This window comes from Oncorhynchus mykiss, chromosome 13, assembly GCF_013265735.2.
Source record: "Oncorhynchus mykiss isolate Arlee chromosome 13, USDA_OmykA_1.1, whole genome shotgun sequence".
Lineage (NCBI taxonomy): Eukaryota > Metazoa > Chordata > Actinopteri > Salmoniformes > Salmonidae > Oncorhynchus > Oncorhynchus mykiss.
This window is the reverse complement of record NC_048577.1, coordinates 5,163,293-5,181,096: the sequence shown is the minus strand read 5'-3', so window position 1 is coordinate 5,181,096 and position 17,804 is coordinate 5,163,293. Positions and strand designations below refer to the sequence as shown.

General features: G+C 40.4%; 1 protein-coding gene across 1 annotated transcript; it reads left to right on the top strand.

The window, feature by feature from the left end:
* Nucleotides 1-3,179: 3,179 nt before the first annotated feature.
* LOC118938161 (GTPase IMAP family member 7-like) lies at nucleotides 3,180-12,768 on the top strand. The gene is made up of 3 exons (XM_036939933.1): nucleotides 3,180-3,355; nucleotides 6,163-6,260; nucleotides 11,778-12,768. The coding sequence occupies exons 2-3, from the start codon at nucleotides 6,188-6,190 to the stop codon at nucleotides 12,650-12,652; spliced, it is 948 nt and encodes a 315-aa protein (XP_036795828.1). The 5' UTR covers nucleotides 3,180-3,355; nucleotides 6,163-6,187; the 3' UTR covers nucleotides 12,653-12,768.
* The last annotated feature ends 5,036 nt before the right edge of the window (nucleotides 12,769-17,804 follow it).

The window sequence follows — 17,804 nt, the reverse complement described above, 5'->3', positions numbered from 1 at the left end:
TTCCGACCATGCAGTAATATCTAACAAGTAATCTAACAATTTCACAACAACTACCTAATACACACAAGTGTAAAGGAATGATTAAGAATATGTACATATAAATATATGGATGAGTGATGGCCGAACGGAATAGGCAAGATGCAGTAGATGGTATAAAGTACAGTATATACATACGAGATGAGTAATATAGGGTATGTAAACATTATATAAAGTGGCATTGTTTAAAGTGATTAGTGACACATTTATTACATCCATTTTTTAATTAATAAAGTGGCTAGAGATTTGAGTCAGTATGTTGGCAGCAGTCACTCAATGTTAGTGATGGCTGTTTAACAGTCTGAATCCTTGAGATAGAAGCTGTTTTTCAGTCTCTCAGTCCCAGCATTGATGCACCTGTACTGACCTCGCCTTCTGGATGTTAGTGGGGTGAACAGGCAGTGGCTCGGGTGGTTGTTGTCCTTGATGATCTTTTTGGCCTTCCTGTGACATTGGGTGGTGTAGGTGTCCTGGAGGGCAGGTAGTTTGCCCCCGGTGATGCGCTGTTGCGCCTTCTTCACCATGCTGTCTGTGTGGGTGGGCCATTTCAGTTTGTCCGTGATGTGTACGCTGAGGAACTTAAAACTTTCCACTTTCACTGCTGTCCCATCAATGTGTATGGGGGGATGCTCCCTCTGCTGTTTCCTGAAGTCCACGATCATCTCCTTTGTTTTGTTGACGTTGAGTTTGAGGTTATTTTCCTGACACCACACTCTGAGGGCCCTCACCTCCTCCCTGTAGGCCGTCTCGTTGTTGTTGGTAATCAAGCCTACCACTGTAGTGTCATCTGCAAATTTGATGATTATTTTGGACGCGTGCATGGCCACGCAGTCAGGGGTGAACAGGGAGTATAGGAGAGGGCTGAGAACGCACCCTTGTGGCCCTCAGTGTTGAGGATCAGCCGGGTGGAGATGTTGTTTCCTACCCTCACCACCTGGGGGCGTCCAATCAGGAAGTCCAGAACCCAGTTGCAGAGGGCTTGGTCGAGACCCAGGGTCTCGAGCTTAATGACGAGTTTGGAGGGTACTGTGGTGTTAAATGATGAGCTGTAGTCAATGAACAGCATTCATACATAGGTATTCCTCTTGTCAAGATGGGTTAGGGCAGTGTGCAGTGTGATTGCGATTGCATCGTCTGTGGACCTATTGGGGCGGTGAGCAAATTGGAGTGGGTCTAGGTTGTCAGGTAGGGTGGAGGTGATATGGTCCTTGACTAGTCTCTCAAAGCATTTCATGATGACGGAAGTGACTGCTACGGGGCGGTAGTCGTTTAGCTCAGTTACCATAGCTTTCTTGTGAACAGGAACAATGGTGGCCCTTTTGAAGCATGTGGGAACAGCAGACTGGGATATGGATTGATTGAATATGTCTGTAAACTCACCAGCCAGCTGGTCTGCGCATGCTCTGAGGACACGGCTAGGGTTGCCGTCTGGGCCAGCAGCCTTGCGATGGTTAACAAGTATAAATATTTTACTCACGTTGGTTGCGGTGGAGAGCCCGCAGGTTTTGGTAGCGGACCATGTCGGTGGCACTGTATTGTCCTCAAAGCCAGCAAAGAAGTTGTTTAGTTTGTCTGGGAGCAAGAGATCGGGGTCAGCGACGGGGCTGGTTTTCTTTTTGTAATCCGTGATTGACTGTAGACCCTGCCACATACCTCTTGTGTCTGAGCCGTTGAATTCCAACTCTACTTGCAGCTATTGTAATGCTAAACGTTAAACATTTTGTCATGATGCTGAGAAAAAACAGTCATGTTTTTTCATCTTAATCTTAAGTAAGTGTCATAACCAGCCATAAAATAACTACAGTGGTAGGTTCTGTGGGTTTTGACTCTTATGTAGGTGTCATAACCAACCATAAAATAACTACAGTGGTAGGTTCTGTGGGTTTTGACTCTTATGTAGGTGTCATAACCAACCATAAAATAACTACAGTGGTAGGTTCTGTGGGTTTTGACTCTTATGTAGGTGTCATAACCAGCCATAAAATAACTACAGTGGTAGGTTCTGTAGGTTTTGAATCTTATGTAGGTGTCATAACCAGCCATAAAATAACTACAGTGGTAGGTTCTGTGGGTTTTGACTCTTATGTAGGTGTCATAACCAGCCATATAATAACTACAGTGGTAGGTTCTGTGGGTTTTGACTCTTATGTAGGCGTCATAACCAACCATAAAATAACTACAGTGGTAGGTTCTGTGGGTTTTGACTCTTATGTAGGTGTCATAACCAGCCATAAAATAATGTAAGATATGTCACAATAGGTCTAAATATATGTGTCATGACAGTGTTATGACCATATTATGACAGGTTATGACTGTGTCATAACATGTTATGATGCTGGGTGTAAAGTATGGTGTTACCATTTTAAGTGTTTCTATAATCCTCTATGTGAAAAATGAATGGTAGAAAAACGATTGGAACCATTTCCCTGTTTGACAGCTGGGTTTTATGGGTATTGTGACTCATACTGTGGTACTCTATGGAGTTGGAAAGAGAACAAACAGATCTGGGACCAGGCTAGACACATATAACATTACATTTGAAAATGTAGTTTTATTTGTTATTTAATTTGTAACCTTTTTCTCCCAGATGGAGACTAAGTCTATGTCTTTCATTTTACCCAAAGATGTGGCCTATTGTAACGGCCGTCGTCGGTGGAAGAAGGTGAAATGCACCAAGGTGCAGCGTCGTAAGTGGTCATGATTTTTAATATAATCAAAACTGAACACTAAACAAAATAACAACTAGGAAGAACGAACAAACGAAACAGTCCTGTCTAGTGATGACACACAAAACAGAAAATAAACACCCACGAAACACAGGTGGAACAAGGCTACCTAAGTATGATTCTCAATCAGAGACAACTAACGACACCTGCCTCTGATTGAGAACCATACTAGGCCGAACACAAAAACCAACATAGAAAAACAAACAGACTGCCCACCCCAACTCACGCCCTGACCATACTAAATAAATACACAACAAAGGAATTAAGGTCAGAACGTGACACCTATCTTCTGATTCTGGCAAGCATCCAAGGTTAAAAAGCGACACCCAATCAGTATTTAGATCCTATCTGTCCTGAGTAGAATAATGTTTGCCTAGCAACACTCTCTCATTGGCTAGAAATGACTAGTTTCTGGGAAAATGAAACTTAACAGAATGTACCATGAGACACGTTGGGTGCTTTAGTGTCGCATGAGTTTTAGACCATTCTATTGGTCCTTAAGGTCCTGGCTATGCAAAACCAGCAGGCCCACTGCTTCAGCTCTCTCTGTGACAACAGCAGACAACAATATACAGATCTGTGCAACACTAAAAGTGAGTATTCAACTTAACTACCTTACTAATTAAATGTTGTACAACAATCTACTCTACAGTACTTGAATAACTGTAGTACAATATTAAGAAGACATTTTATTGATACCAGGTCTGTTAACATTTATGCATAAATAGTCATATGATTACATCACTTAACATCAAAATGTCAAAACAATATAATAATGTAGCTGTTAACAATCACATTCTGCTATACAGTATGTTTGTATTTCTACACGTCTTAATATTGTAGAACAGTGAAAGAGGAAACATGGTTAGACTTTTACCTGAAACATTTACCTTGTTTAGTGCAGAGATAGTGTAGTATACTGTACCTTGTTTAGTGCAGAGATAGTGTAGTATACTGTACCTTGTTTAGTGCAGAGATAGTGTAGTACACTGTACCTTGTTTAGTGCAGAGATAGTGCAGTATACTGTATCTTGTTTAGTGTAGAGATAGTGCAGTATACTGTACCTTGTTTAGTGCAGAGATAGTGTAGTATACTGTACCTTGTTTAGTGCAGAGATAGTGCAGTATACTGTACCTTGATTAGTGCAGAGATAGTGTAGTATACTGTACATTGATTAGTGCAGAGATAGTGCAGTATACTGTACATTGATTAGTGCAGAGATAGTGCAGTATACTGTACATTGATTAGTGCAGAGATAGTGCAGTATACTGTACATTGATTAGTGCAGAGATAGTGCAGTATACTGTACATTGATTAGTGCAGAGATAGTGCAGTATACTGTACATTGTTTAGTACAGAGATAGTGTAGTATACTGTACATTGATTAGTGCAGAGATAGTGCAGTATACTGTACATTGATTAGTGCAGAGATAGTGCAGTATACTGTACCTTGTTTAGTGCAGAGATAGTGTAGTATACTGTACATTGATTAGTGCAGAGATAGTGTAGTATACTGTACCTTGTTTAGTGCAGAGATAGTGTAGTATACTTACCCTGTTTAGTGCAGAGATAGTGTAGTATACTGTACCTTGTTTAGTGCAGAGATAGTGTAGTATACTGTACCTTGATTAGTGCAGAGATAGTGCAGTATACTGGACCTTGTTTAGTGCAGAGATAGTGTAGTATACTGTACCTTGATTAGTGCAGAGATAGTGCAGTATACTGGACCTTGTTTAGTGTAGAAATAGTGCAGTATACTGTACCTTGTTTAGTGCAGAGAAAGTGCAGTATACTTACCTTGTTTAGTGCAGAGATAGTGTAGTATACTGTACCTTGATTAGTGCAGAGATAGTGCAGTATACTGGACCTTGTTTAGTGCAGAGATAGTGCAGTATACTGGACCTTGTTTAGTGTAGAGATAGTGTAGTATACTGTACCTTGATTAGTGCAGAGATTGTGTAGTATACTGTACCTTGATTAGTGCAGAGATAGTGCAGTATACTGTACCTTGTTTAGTGCAGAGATAGTGTAGTATACTGTACCTTGTTTAGTGCAGAGATAGTGTAGTATACTGTACCTTGTTTAGTGCAGAGATAGTGTAGTATACTGTACCTTGTTTAGTGCAGAGATAGTGTAGTATACTGTACCTTGATTAGTGCAGAGATAGTGTAGTGTACTGTACATTGATTAGTGCAGAGATAGTGCAGTATACTGGACCTTGTTTAGTGCAGAGATAGTGTAGTATACTATACATTGATTAGTGCAGAGATAGTGCAGTATACTGTACCTTGTTTAGTGCAGAGATTGTGTAGTGTACTGTACCTTGATTAGTGCAGAGATAGTGTAGTATACTGTACATTGATTAGTGCAGAGATAGTGCCGTATACTGGACCTTGTTTAGTGCAGAGATAGTGTAGTATACTGTACATTGATTAGTGCAGAGATAGTGCAGTATACTGTACCTTGTTTAGTGCAGAGATAGTGTAGTATACTGTACCTTGTTTAGTGCAGAGATAGTGTAGTATACTGTACATTGTTTAGTGCAGAGATAGTGCAGTATACTGTACCTTGTTTAGTGCAGAGATAGTGTAGTATAGTGTATCTTGTTTAGTGCCGAGATAGTGCAGTATACTGTACCTTGTTTAGTGCAGAGATAGTGTAGTATACTGTACCTTGTTTAGTGCAGAGATAGTGCAGTATACTGTGTCTCGTTCAAGGGGGTCGATATTGGGTCAACACCCATCTTATAGCAGGTTGTTGCTGTGAGGGACACACCTGCAGGTTTTTGTCAGTACTGACTAAGGTTGCATTCCACTGCTTAGAGGTTGCATGCATCAACCATTGATTGACTGATAGATTGCTAAAACACATGATGTGGTTAGCTGATATGTAAAATACCTATCCAGGTGTTGTAAGATCTGGCGTCAGCAACATCTGAGCAGAGGAACAGAGGAACACTGTGCTTTGTGTTCAGACTCTTCCTGATTTACACATTTAGCACTGGTTTCAGTTATACTGATTCCACTTAATTATTGTCTGAACTGTTCCTGTCTGTCTACACAGTAGATGTGATGTTTAATGGTAATGGGAACACAACCTCTAACTGGTCTATCTGGTCTTAACAGCAGCAGGCAGGCAATGGTAGAATAATAACCATGTTTAGAATGTCATTTGACACGCCCTATATGAGTACATTATGTACGCCCTATCTTAGGGAATGTACTGTGTTTTACAACAGTTGTACAGCATATCATTACTATTTTTATAGTTTATAGTTTAATAGTTTTTTAAATGATTAAATTATTATCTGTAAAAGTAGAAACTTTGCAGAACACTGCATGAGGCACCGAAGAAATGTGGACTTTGTTTTTTGCAATGACGTCATTGTCTGTTTCCAAGTTTTTGATTGGCTGCAGTTTTAGTAATGGAACGAGGAAGAGGAAGGATTCTGTTCCTGTTGACACTCTGTTTGCAAGACTTCACTGGTGAATTCCAAGGTACACACACACACACACACACACACACACACACACACACACACACACACACACACACACACACACACACACACACACACACATACACACACACACACACACACACACACACACACACACACACACACACACACACACACACACACACACACACACACACACACGTTTTTTTGGATCCCATTATCTTTTCCAGTGGCAGCAGATATTCTTCCTGGGGTCAACAGAAAACAACAAGGACAAGGACAGTCACACAAATAAATGTATAAATATTATTATTATAATAGTAATACAATGCAAAACAAATGTTTGTTTGTTTGTGTGTCCCTTCACATGTCCTGCCATTCCATGAGAAGATATTTAATATGTTTTATTTATTTGTTTAATGTTGAACTAGGGGACTGTGAAGAGACCTCTGGTGGCATGTCTTATTGGGTATATATTGGTGTATAAGCTGAATGTTATTTGACTATTTGACTAGAAGAGAAGCAGTTAATGTCTTGTAAACCCTCAACCAGGAAAGACACACACACACGCATATATATATTACACAGAGTTTTCAGTAGCCTTTTATCAAGACACCCACTATCAGTGTTAGCAGTTGATGTTACTCTTCAATAGCACAGACCCCAAAGCAAATCAGCGGGAGAAAAATAGGTTTATTCAAAGAGGACAAATCATAGATGTTATGCTGAGAGGTAGATGTTCATTCTCCCCTGTCCTCAGTGATTCTCTCCTCAGTGATTCTCTCCACAGAACAAAGGGACAGGATGTAGTGTTATAACCCAACCATAGCCTGTGGTTGACCAGTTAGAATTCCTTGCAATAAAACTGGGCCAATGGCAAAATAACAAGTAACCTATTTCAGTCTCAATGTCTAGACAAATTTCTCCCATGTCTCTGACCCATTGATCAGTAATTCCCAATGACAGAAAAAAACACTATTTTCATTGATCATAAGTAATCGATTGACCTCTCGTCCTCTGCGTTGTGTAGTTATCGTAAAATATTCTTACACTCCCCCTAGACCATTTAAAAATAAATATACTTCAAATGTATTTTTGGAAAATAATAGAAAACATTAGCATTAAGCATAAAATCATTCACATTAAACACATTACATTTCTATAAAACACAAAGGACATATTTGTAACGTTCGCCCTGGAAAGAAGGTCACCAAAACGCAGCGTGGTAAGTGTTCATTGTAATTTAATAAATAAACTGAACACTGAAACAACAAAGCGAGTGAACGAAACGAAACAGTTCTGGCTGGTGCAGACACAAAACAGAAAACAACTACCCACAACAGACAGGTGGGAAAAGGCTACCTAAGTATGGTTCTCAAGCAGAGACAACAGCTGCCTCTGATTGGTACCTGGCCAAACACACAGTAAAGAAAACATAGAACACCAGACATAGAACCCCAACTCACTCTCTGACCAAACCAAAATAGAGGCATAAAAAGGATCTCTAAGGTCAGGGCGTGACAATGTTTTACCTGATGTTACAATAAGAAATAGATTTCAAACAAAGTTATAGAAAATAAGTATTAACAGGTGTAATTATGATGTCCCTTACAAGTCCTACCACATCCTGAATTTGAGGAAACTCACACGGAAAAATAATTGTCTACAAGACAACAATAGTCAATTGTCCTATTGACAAGGTAATCATTCACCAAAGTGACCAGCTCTTCCACACTGGTATCAGTCCAACATAGATAACTATTAGAGATGATGTTCTGACAGTCTGCCGGTAGTGAGGAATTCTTCTTCCGTTCCACTGGTTGATAAGGACTTCTCTAATGAACACTTCACCGGTGATCTTGTATCATTTCAGGTACAGTCAAGGGATATTGCTGCAGCTTCAGAAGGTAGATTCTCATAACCTGTAACGAAGGAAACAATAATGAAAGTAACGTCCTGGTTTCAAGAGAAATGTATATTTCACATAGAGTAAGCATGTCCCGATTTTCATGAAAACGTTAGACATTTCACCTAGATTTCCCTAATATGACGACTGCGGAGTACAACATATAGAAGCTTATCAGGTTCTGATCATCTTAGTATACTTCTTCACCTGAGATTGTCCCCTGATTGCTAATCAATCAGTTCTTTATTCTCCAGGCTCCGCTTTGTCATCAACATGGAAAACCTTGCAATGAGTGACATGTATCCATCGGGATTTTCCCTGGACTTTCACTGCTGACCTTATTATGAGCAACACTTGATAATGACCTTCCCATTTTGGCCCTATTGTGTCTGTCACATGTGTTTGTTACCATCACCCACTGTCCTGGTACTACGTCAAGTCCCCCTCCAGGAGTCTCACGTCTCTGTTCCATGTGTTTGTTACCATCACCCACTGTCCTGGTACTACGTCACTTCCCCCTTCAGGAGTCTCACGTCTCTGTTACATGTGTTTGTTACCCATCACCCACTGTCCTGGTACTACGTCACTTCCCCCTTCAGGAATCTCACGTCTCTGTTCCATGTGTTTGTTACCCATCACCCACTGTCCTGGTACTACGTCAAGTCCCCCTCCAGGAGTCTCACGTCTCTGTTCCATGTGTTTGTTACCATCACCCACTGTCCTGGTACTACGTCACTTCCCCCTTCAGGAGTCTCACGTCTCTGTTCCATGTGTTTGTTACCCATCACCCACTGTCCTGGTACTACGTCACTTCCCCCTTCAGGAGTCTCACGTCTCTGTTCCATGTGTTTGTTACCATCACCCACTGTCCTGGTACTACGTCACTTCCCCCTTCAGGAGTCTCACGTCTCTGTTACATGTGTTTGTTACCCATCACCCACTGTCCTGGTACTACGTCACTTCCCCCTTCAGGAGTCTCACGTCTCTGTTCCATGTGTTTGTTACCATCACCCACTGTCCTGGTACTACGTCACTTCCCCCTTCAGGAGTCTCGCGTCTCTTTTTACTTGTCTGTCTGATTTCTCCAATCAGAATTTTAGCTGTGTTTTGTGCGTTTCTGTTCTCAGTAGGGTGGGCTTCAACTCATCGTGAGAAACGATCAACAACGACCAGCACATCTTCCTGTCCTTTACATTTGGGCAGCGTATTGTAGTCAAGCTGTAGATGTCTGCAGGGTCCTGGAGGGGCTCGTCGTATCTGTACTTTCACACGTCTCTTGGTGTTGTTTTCCATATAGAGTTGCAATTTGCCACAACAGCCTCAGACTCTTTCCGCACACCAGGATTTCACCGTTTGCCCACAAAACGATAAACTATCTTGTCCACACCAATGTGTCCCAAATAGAGGTCGATGGCCTATTAATTAGGGCCGATTTCAAGTTTTCATAACAATCGGTAATCAGCATTTTTGGACGCCGATTATGGACGATTACATTGATCTCCACGAGGAGACTGAGTGGCAGGCTGACCACCTGTTACGTGAGTGCAGCAAGGAGCCAAGGTAAGATGCTAGCTAACATTAAACTATCTTAGAAAAAACAATCAATCTTAACATAATCACTAGTTAACAGCCGGTTTATTATGTTGATTGATGTCTCTGTCCAGTCGTGACAGCCTGTCGATGACGTTGTCGTAGTTTTGTCTTTCCCAGTCCATAGTTGTGGAAACAAAAGTTTTTCACTGCTGGGTGATTACACTCAATTCCTCCAAAAATGGAGCACCTTCATCTTCCATGTTGGGTAACCTACTGTGTCTAACCACCTCTGCTCTAAACCTTGGAGGCGCTACCAGGAGACAGGCCAGTACATCAGGAGACGTAGAGGAGGCCGTAGGAGGGCAACAACCCAGCAGCAGGACCGCTACCTCCGCCTTTGTACAAGGAGGAGCAGGAGGATCACTGCCAGAGCCCTGCAAAATGACCTCCAGCAGGCCACAAATGTGCATGTGTCTGCTCAAACGGTCAGAAACAGACTCCATGAGGGTGGTATGAGGGCCCGATGTCCACAGGTGGGGGTTGTGCTTACAGCCCAACACCGTGCCAGACGTTTGGCATTTGCCAGACAACACCAAGATTGGCAAATCCGCCACTGGCACCCTGTGCTCATCACAGATGAAAGCAGGTTCACACTGAGCACATGTGACAGACGTGACAGAGTCTGGAGTTGCCGTGGAGAACGTTCTGATTTAGTGTTCCCTTTATTTTTTTGAGCAGTGTATATATTTACAACCTCCGTTGAGGATTATAACCTCTTGTTTGTCTAAACTTTAGGGCCTGGTTACCCATAAAACCTGTGTTCACTTCAAAAGCCTGTTGAAGTGCTACATTACCCACGTGGCAAAAATTGCTACTCAACTAGCAACTCACTTCTTTGCAACAAGAAGGTTTCACAAAAAAGGACTCACACCTTTTTAATAGAGGACTAGAGATTTAACAAACCTGCAACAGTGCAAACAAAGGACTCTACCTTATACATCACAGATACGTATCACTCATTGCATGCACTTATTTTATCCGGATTTGGTTCTTTTAAATGATATCCCACTGCTGGCTTGCTTCTTGAAGCTAAGCAGGGTTGGTCCTGGTCAGTCCCTGGATGGGAGACCAGACGCTGCTGAAGTGGTGTTGGAGGACCAATAGGTCCCACTCTTTCCTCTGGTCTAAAAAAATATCTCAATGTCCCAGGGCAGTGATTGGGGACGCTGCCCTGTGTAGGGTGCCGTCTTTCGGATGGGACGTTAAACGGGTGTCCTGACTCTCTGAGGTCATTAAAGATCCTTTGGCACTTATCGTAGGAGTAGGGGTGTTAACCCCGGTGTCCTGGCTAAATTCTCAAGCTGTCCCTCATACCATCATGATCACCTAATCATTACCAGCTAACAATGGGCTCATTCATCCCCCTCCTCTCCCCTGCAACGATTCCCCAGGTCGTTGCTGTAAATGAGAACGTGTTCTCAGACAACCTGGTCAAATAACGGTAAAATAAAAATAATAAAAAGTAATCGGTCTAGACTCACCCAGCAATATGTTAGCAGTCAATCAGGAAATTTAGAGTTCAATCCAATGGGCTCAAAACTCTCTCTCTCTTTCCCCTGGATCAATACACAGTTGAGTCTTTCCTTGTTGTTGGTTACGACCAATTCATCTGGGTCACGGCACCAAGTGTTAGCAATTGATGTTACTCTTCAATAACACAGACCCCAAAGCAAATGAGGGGGAGAAAAATAGGTTTATTCAAAGAGGACAAATCATATATGTTTTGCTGAGAGGTAGATGTTCATTCTCCCCTGTCCTCAGTGATTCTCTCCTCCGTGATTCTTTCCACGGAACAAAGGGACAGGATGTAGTTGTATAAACCTACCCTAGCCTATAGTTGACCAATTATAATTCCTTGCTATAAAACTGGGCCAATGGCCTATTTCAGGCTCAATGTGGAGACAAATTCCTCCCATGTCTCTGACCCATTGATAAATAATCCCCTATTACAGAAAAAACATTATTTCCTTTGATCGTTGACCTTTAGTCCTCTGTGTTGTGCATTTATCTTAACATATTATTGCAAAATCAATCATTTCTTGTCTGTTTCCACAGTTTCAGGGCAGCCCTCTAACCTGAGGATAGTTCTGGTGGGGAAGACTGGATCAGGGAAGAGTGCAACAGGAAACACCATCCTGGGGAGAGAGGTGTTTAAAGCGGGGGCTTCTCCAGTGTCTGTGACTGCACAGAGTGAGAAACAGAGTGGAGTGGTGGATGGGAGGAAGATTGATGTCATCGACACCCCGGGACTCTATGATACAACAATGTCTAAAGAAGAGATAAAAAGTGAAATAGTCAGGTGTATAGAAATGTCAGTCCCAGGACCTCACGCCTTCCTGCTGGTGATCAGACTGGGGAGGTTTACAAAGGAGGAGAGGAACACTGTTAAGTGGATCCAGAAGAACTTTGGAGAAGAAGCCTCAATGTACACCATCTTGCTGTTCACACATGGAGATCAACTGGAGGGGAAATCAGTGGAAGAGTTTCTGGCTGAGAGCAAAGAGTTACGGAAACTCATCAATATCTGTGGGGGCAGATATCACTCCCTAATCAATGACAAGAGAGAAGACAACACTCAGGTCCCAGAGCTGCTGAAGAAGATAGAGGAGATGGTGAAGAAGAATGGAGGACAACACTACACCAACGAGATGTACCAGGAGGCCCAGATGAAGATTGAAGAGGAGGAGGAGAGGAAGAAACAGGAGAAGAAGGAAAGAGACAGAGAGAGGAGACAGGATGAGGAAGAAAGAAGAAGAAGAGAAGAGAAATTGAATGAGTGCAAGTGGTCAGCGTTTGCCAGTATGGCTGCATTGGGGTTGGGAGCCATGTTCAGCTCTCCATGGTCGTTAACAGCAGGGGCTACATTAGCTGCTGTTAAAGGTTATGAATGCATGGGCACCTATTTCACCTCAGAAGACCAGGAGAAATAAGATTTCCACATCCACCATCTCAGATTGTTTTGAAATTAAGATGAATTATTGTGTTATATAATATAAATAGAATGTGATCTCTGAGAAATTAATAAATAAATACAATTTATTGTGCCTAAATTTGACATTTTAATTGATAGGATTCATATACTATTCAATAAATATAGTACCCAACATCTGATCTGGATCCAATTTTTCCCCAACAACGACTAAGAACAAAGAATGGTCAAAAGCCTCAGATCAGATGTTGGATATTATTTCACACTAATGCCTTGTTATCTGGAGGGCGGCCATTTGCATCTCCCCAATGGTCCTAATGTGGAATCCGTAACCATGCCGATATCATGGACAGTAATGGTTTCAGAACATTCCAAGATTTGGAAGATACATACACATTACCAGATACACATTACCAGATACACACACATTACCAGATACACATTACCAGATACACACACATTACCAGATACACATTACCAGATACATACACATTACCAGATACACACACATTACCAGATACATACACATTACCAGATACATACACATTACCAGATACATACACATTACCAGATACATACACATTACCAGATACACACACATTACCAGATACATACACATTACCAGATACATACACATTACCAGATACACACACATTACCAGATACACACACATTACCAGATACACACACATTACCAGATACATACACATTACCAGACACACATTACCAGATACACACACATTACCAGATACACACACATTACCAGATACAGACACATTACCAGATACATACACATTACCAGATACACACACATTACCAGATACACACACATTACCAGATACACACACATTACCAGATACAGACACATTACCAGATACATACACATTACCAGATACAGACACATTACCAGATACACATTACCAGATACATACACATTACCAGATACACATTACCAGATACACACACATTACCAGATACACACACATTACCAGATACATACACATTACCAGATACACACACATTACCAGATACACATTACCAGATACACATTACCAGATACACACACATTACCAGATACACACACATTACCAGATACAGACACATTACCAGATACATACACATTACCAGATACAGACACATTACCAGATACACATTACCAGATACATACACATTACCAGATACACATTACCAGATACACACACATTACCAGATACACACACATTACCAGATACATATACATTACCAGATACACACACATGACCAGATACATACACATTACCAGATACACATTACCAGATACACACACATTACCAGATACACACACATTACCAGATACATACACATTACCAGATACACACACATTACCAGATACACATTACCAGATACACAATACCAGATACATACACATTACCAGATACACATTACCAGATACACATTACCAGATACACATTACCAGATACACATTACCAGATACATACACATTACCAGATATACACACATTACCAGATACACATTACCAGATACACATTACCAGATACACATTACCAGATACACATTACCAGATACACATTACCATATACACATTACCACATACACATTACCAGATACACATTACCAGATACATACACATTACCATATACACATTACCAGATACACATTACCAGATAGACACACATTACCAGATACACACACATTACCAGATACACATTACCAGATACACATTACCAGATACACATTACCAGATACACATTACCAGATACATACACATTACCAGATATACACACATTACCAGATACATACACATTACCAGATACATACACATTACCATATACACATTACCAGATACACACACATTACCAGATACACACACATTACCAGATACACATTACCAGATACACATTACCAGATACACATTACCAGATACACATTACCAGATACACATTACCAGATACACACACATTACCAGATACATACACATTACCAGATACATACACATTACCAGATACATATACATTACCAGATACACATTACCAGATACACATTACCAGATACATACACATTACCAGATACATATACATTACCAGATACACACACATTACCAGATACATATACATTACCAGATACACATTACCAGATACACACACATTACCAGATACATATACATTACCAGATACACACACATGACCAGATACATATACATTACCAGATACACATTACCAGATACACACACATTACCAGATACATACACATTACCAGATACACACACATTACCAGATACACACACATTACCAGATACATACACATTACCAGATACACACACATTACCAGATACACATTACCAGATACACATTACCAGATACATACACATTACCAGATACACATTACCAGATACACATTACCAGATACACATTACCAGATACACATTACCAGATACATACACATTACCAGATACACACACATTACCAGATACACATTACCAGATACACATTACCAGATACACATTACCAGATACACATTACCAGATACACATTACCATATACACATTACCACATACACATTACCAGATACACATTACCAGATACATACACATTACCATATACACATTACCAGATACACATTACCAGATACACACACATTACCAGATACACACACATTACCAGATACACATTACCAGATACACATTACCAGATACACATTACCAGATACATACACATTACCAGATATACACACATTACCAGATACATACACATTACCAGATACATACACATTACCATATACACATTACCAGATACACATTACCAGATACACACACATTACCAGATACACACACATTACCAGATACACATTACCAGATACACATTACCAGATACACATGACCAGATACACATTACCAGATACACATTACCAGATACACATTACCAGATACACATTACCAGATACACACACATTACCAGATACATACACATTACCAGATACATACACATTACCAGATACATATACATTACCAGATACACATTACCAGATACACATTACCAGATACATACACATTACCAGATACACATTACCAGGCAACTCTTTTTGTTTATATTTACAACTCAGGTCAGGTATGGTGGCCTGTAGAGTCCCTTGGGAAACCCAACTACCGAACCATCCAATGTTGGGATTTATAAATAAATGATCTGGGCTTCTGATAGGAGTGATCTCTATAACATACGTGCTATATATGCTAACTTCTGAAAGGACTGATCTCTATAACATACGTGCTATATATGCTAACTTCTGAAAGGACTGATCTCTATAACATACGTGCTATATATGCTAACTTCTGAAAGGACTGATCTCTATAACATACGTGCTATATATGTTAACTTCTGAAACGACTGATCTCTATAACATACGTGTTATATATGCTAACTTCTGAAAGGACTGATCTCTATAACCTACGTGTTATATATGCTAACTTCTGAAAGGACTGATCTCTATAACATACGTGTTATATATGCTAACTTCTGAAAGGACTGATCTCTATAACATACGTGTTATATATGCTAACTTCTGAAAGGACTGATCTCTATAACATACGTGCTATATATGCTAACTTCTGAAAGGACTGATCTCTATAACATACGTGTTATATATGCTAACTTATAAAAGGACTGATCTCTATAACATACGTGCTATATATGCTAACTTCTGAAAGGACTGATCTCTATAACATACGTGCTATATATGCTAACTTCTGTAAAGTTGTAAAACATTTTAAACAACCCCCCCCCCCCCCCTTGTTGTCCCAGCAGGGTTTCACAGCCTCTGGTCCCATACTAGAATACATTTACATGTGTGGTACTTTTAATAACCATTTAGCTTCAGCTGGACAATTATTAGAAAGGATCATCTCTGAAAAAGCATATCATTCTACTATAGAGAGTCTCCTGGTCACATGACCTTGTAGAGAACGATGCACTAACAGACTCACAGACTCAATCTTAATTTCCCCATTTGATGTCTATCATGTAATTATTATGTGCTATGCTAAAGGGTTTAAAGTAAAATAGCTGATTCACGTAATCCCTTCTTACTCTCTGCACCACTGATCACAGAACCATTGACCGATATATTATAACTTGACAGTTGTTTCTGGTGTTGTCCTTAAGATCTATAAAGCAGCACATATCCTCCCCCTAAATAAAGGAGGAGATCTTTCTGACTTAGATAACTACTGTACAATTTGCCAATTATCTTACCTTTCCAAAGTACTAGAATCCCTGGCCAACTGTCAACTAAGAACTTTTTAAACTTCTCACTCTATTCTTAATGTGAACCAATCAGGTTTTAGAATCCCATCTATTCTTAATGTGAACCAATCAGGTTTTAGAATCCCATCTATTCTTAATGTGAACCAATCAGGTTTTAGAATCCCATCTATTCTTAATGTGAACCAATCAGGTTTTAGAATCCCATCTATTCTTAATGTGATCCAATCAGGTTTTAGAATCCCATCTATTCTTAATGTGAACCAATCAGGTTTTAGACCTGGACAGAGCAGGTTCAGCTGCTACGCTTGTTTTTAGATGTGTTCAATTTCTTTGATCAGAAACATTATTTCCAAAGACTTGGCCACTGTTGACCATCACACTCATTCCAAGGTTGACTGAAATAGGCCTGGATCAGGCTTGTTGAAAGTGGTTTGAGAATGATCTTGTCAGACAGGACTCAATGTGTGATTTCTGATGGTGTCAAGTCTAGTTTCCAGCTACTGGGACCTGTCCTCTTTACTATTAATATAAATAATATATGTGTACCTGTTAAAACTTGTAATATTCATCTGTATGCAAAGTGGGCTTCTGTTTTTGGACTAGATCTTGCCTCTCCCTAAATAGCAGGAAGCAGATTGTACAGTCAACTTTCCTGACAGTTCTTGACTATGGTGACACCATTTACCAGATTGCATCAGCTACTACTCTTCAAACTTTGGATGCCGTCTACCATAGTGCGCTTTGCTTTATCATAGGGGACAGTTTTAATACCCTACACAGCTACATCCTGTATCAAAAGGTTGGCTGGCCACATTAAAGCCCCGTAGATCACTTCATTACTCCCTTTCTGTTTACAAAGCTTTCCTACAGCAGCTTCCAACGCACCGAACTTTGTTAC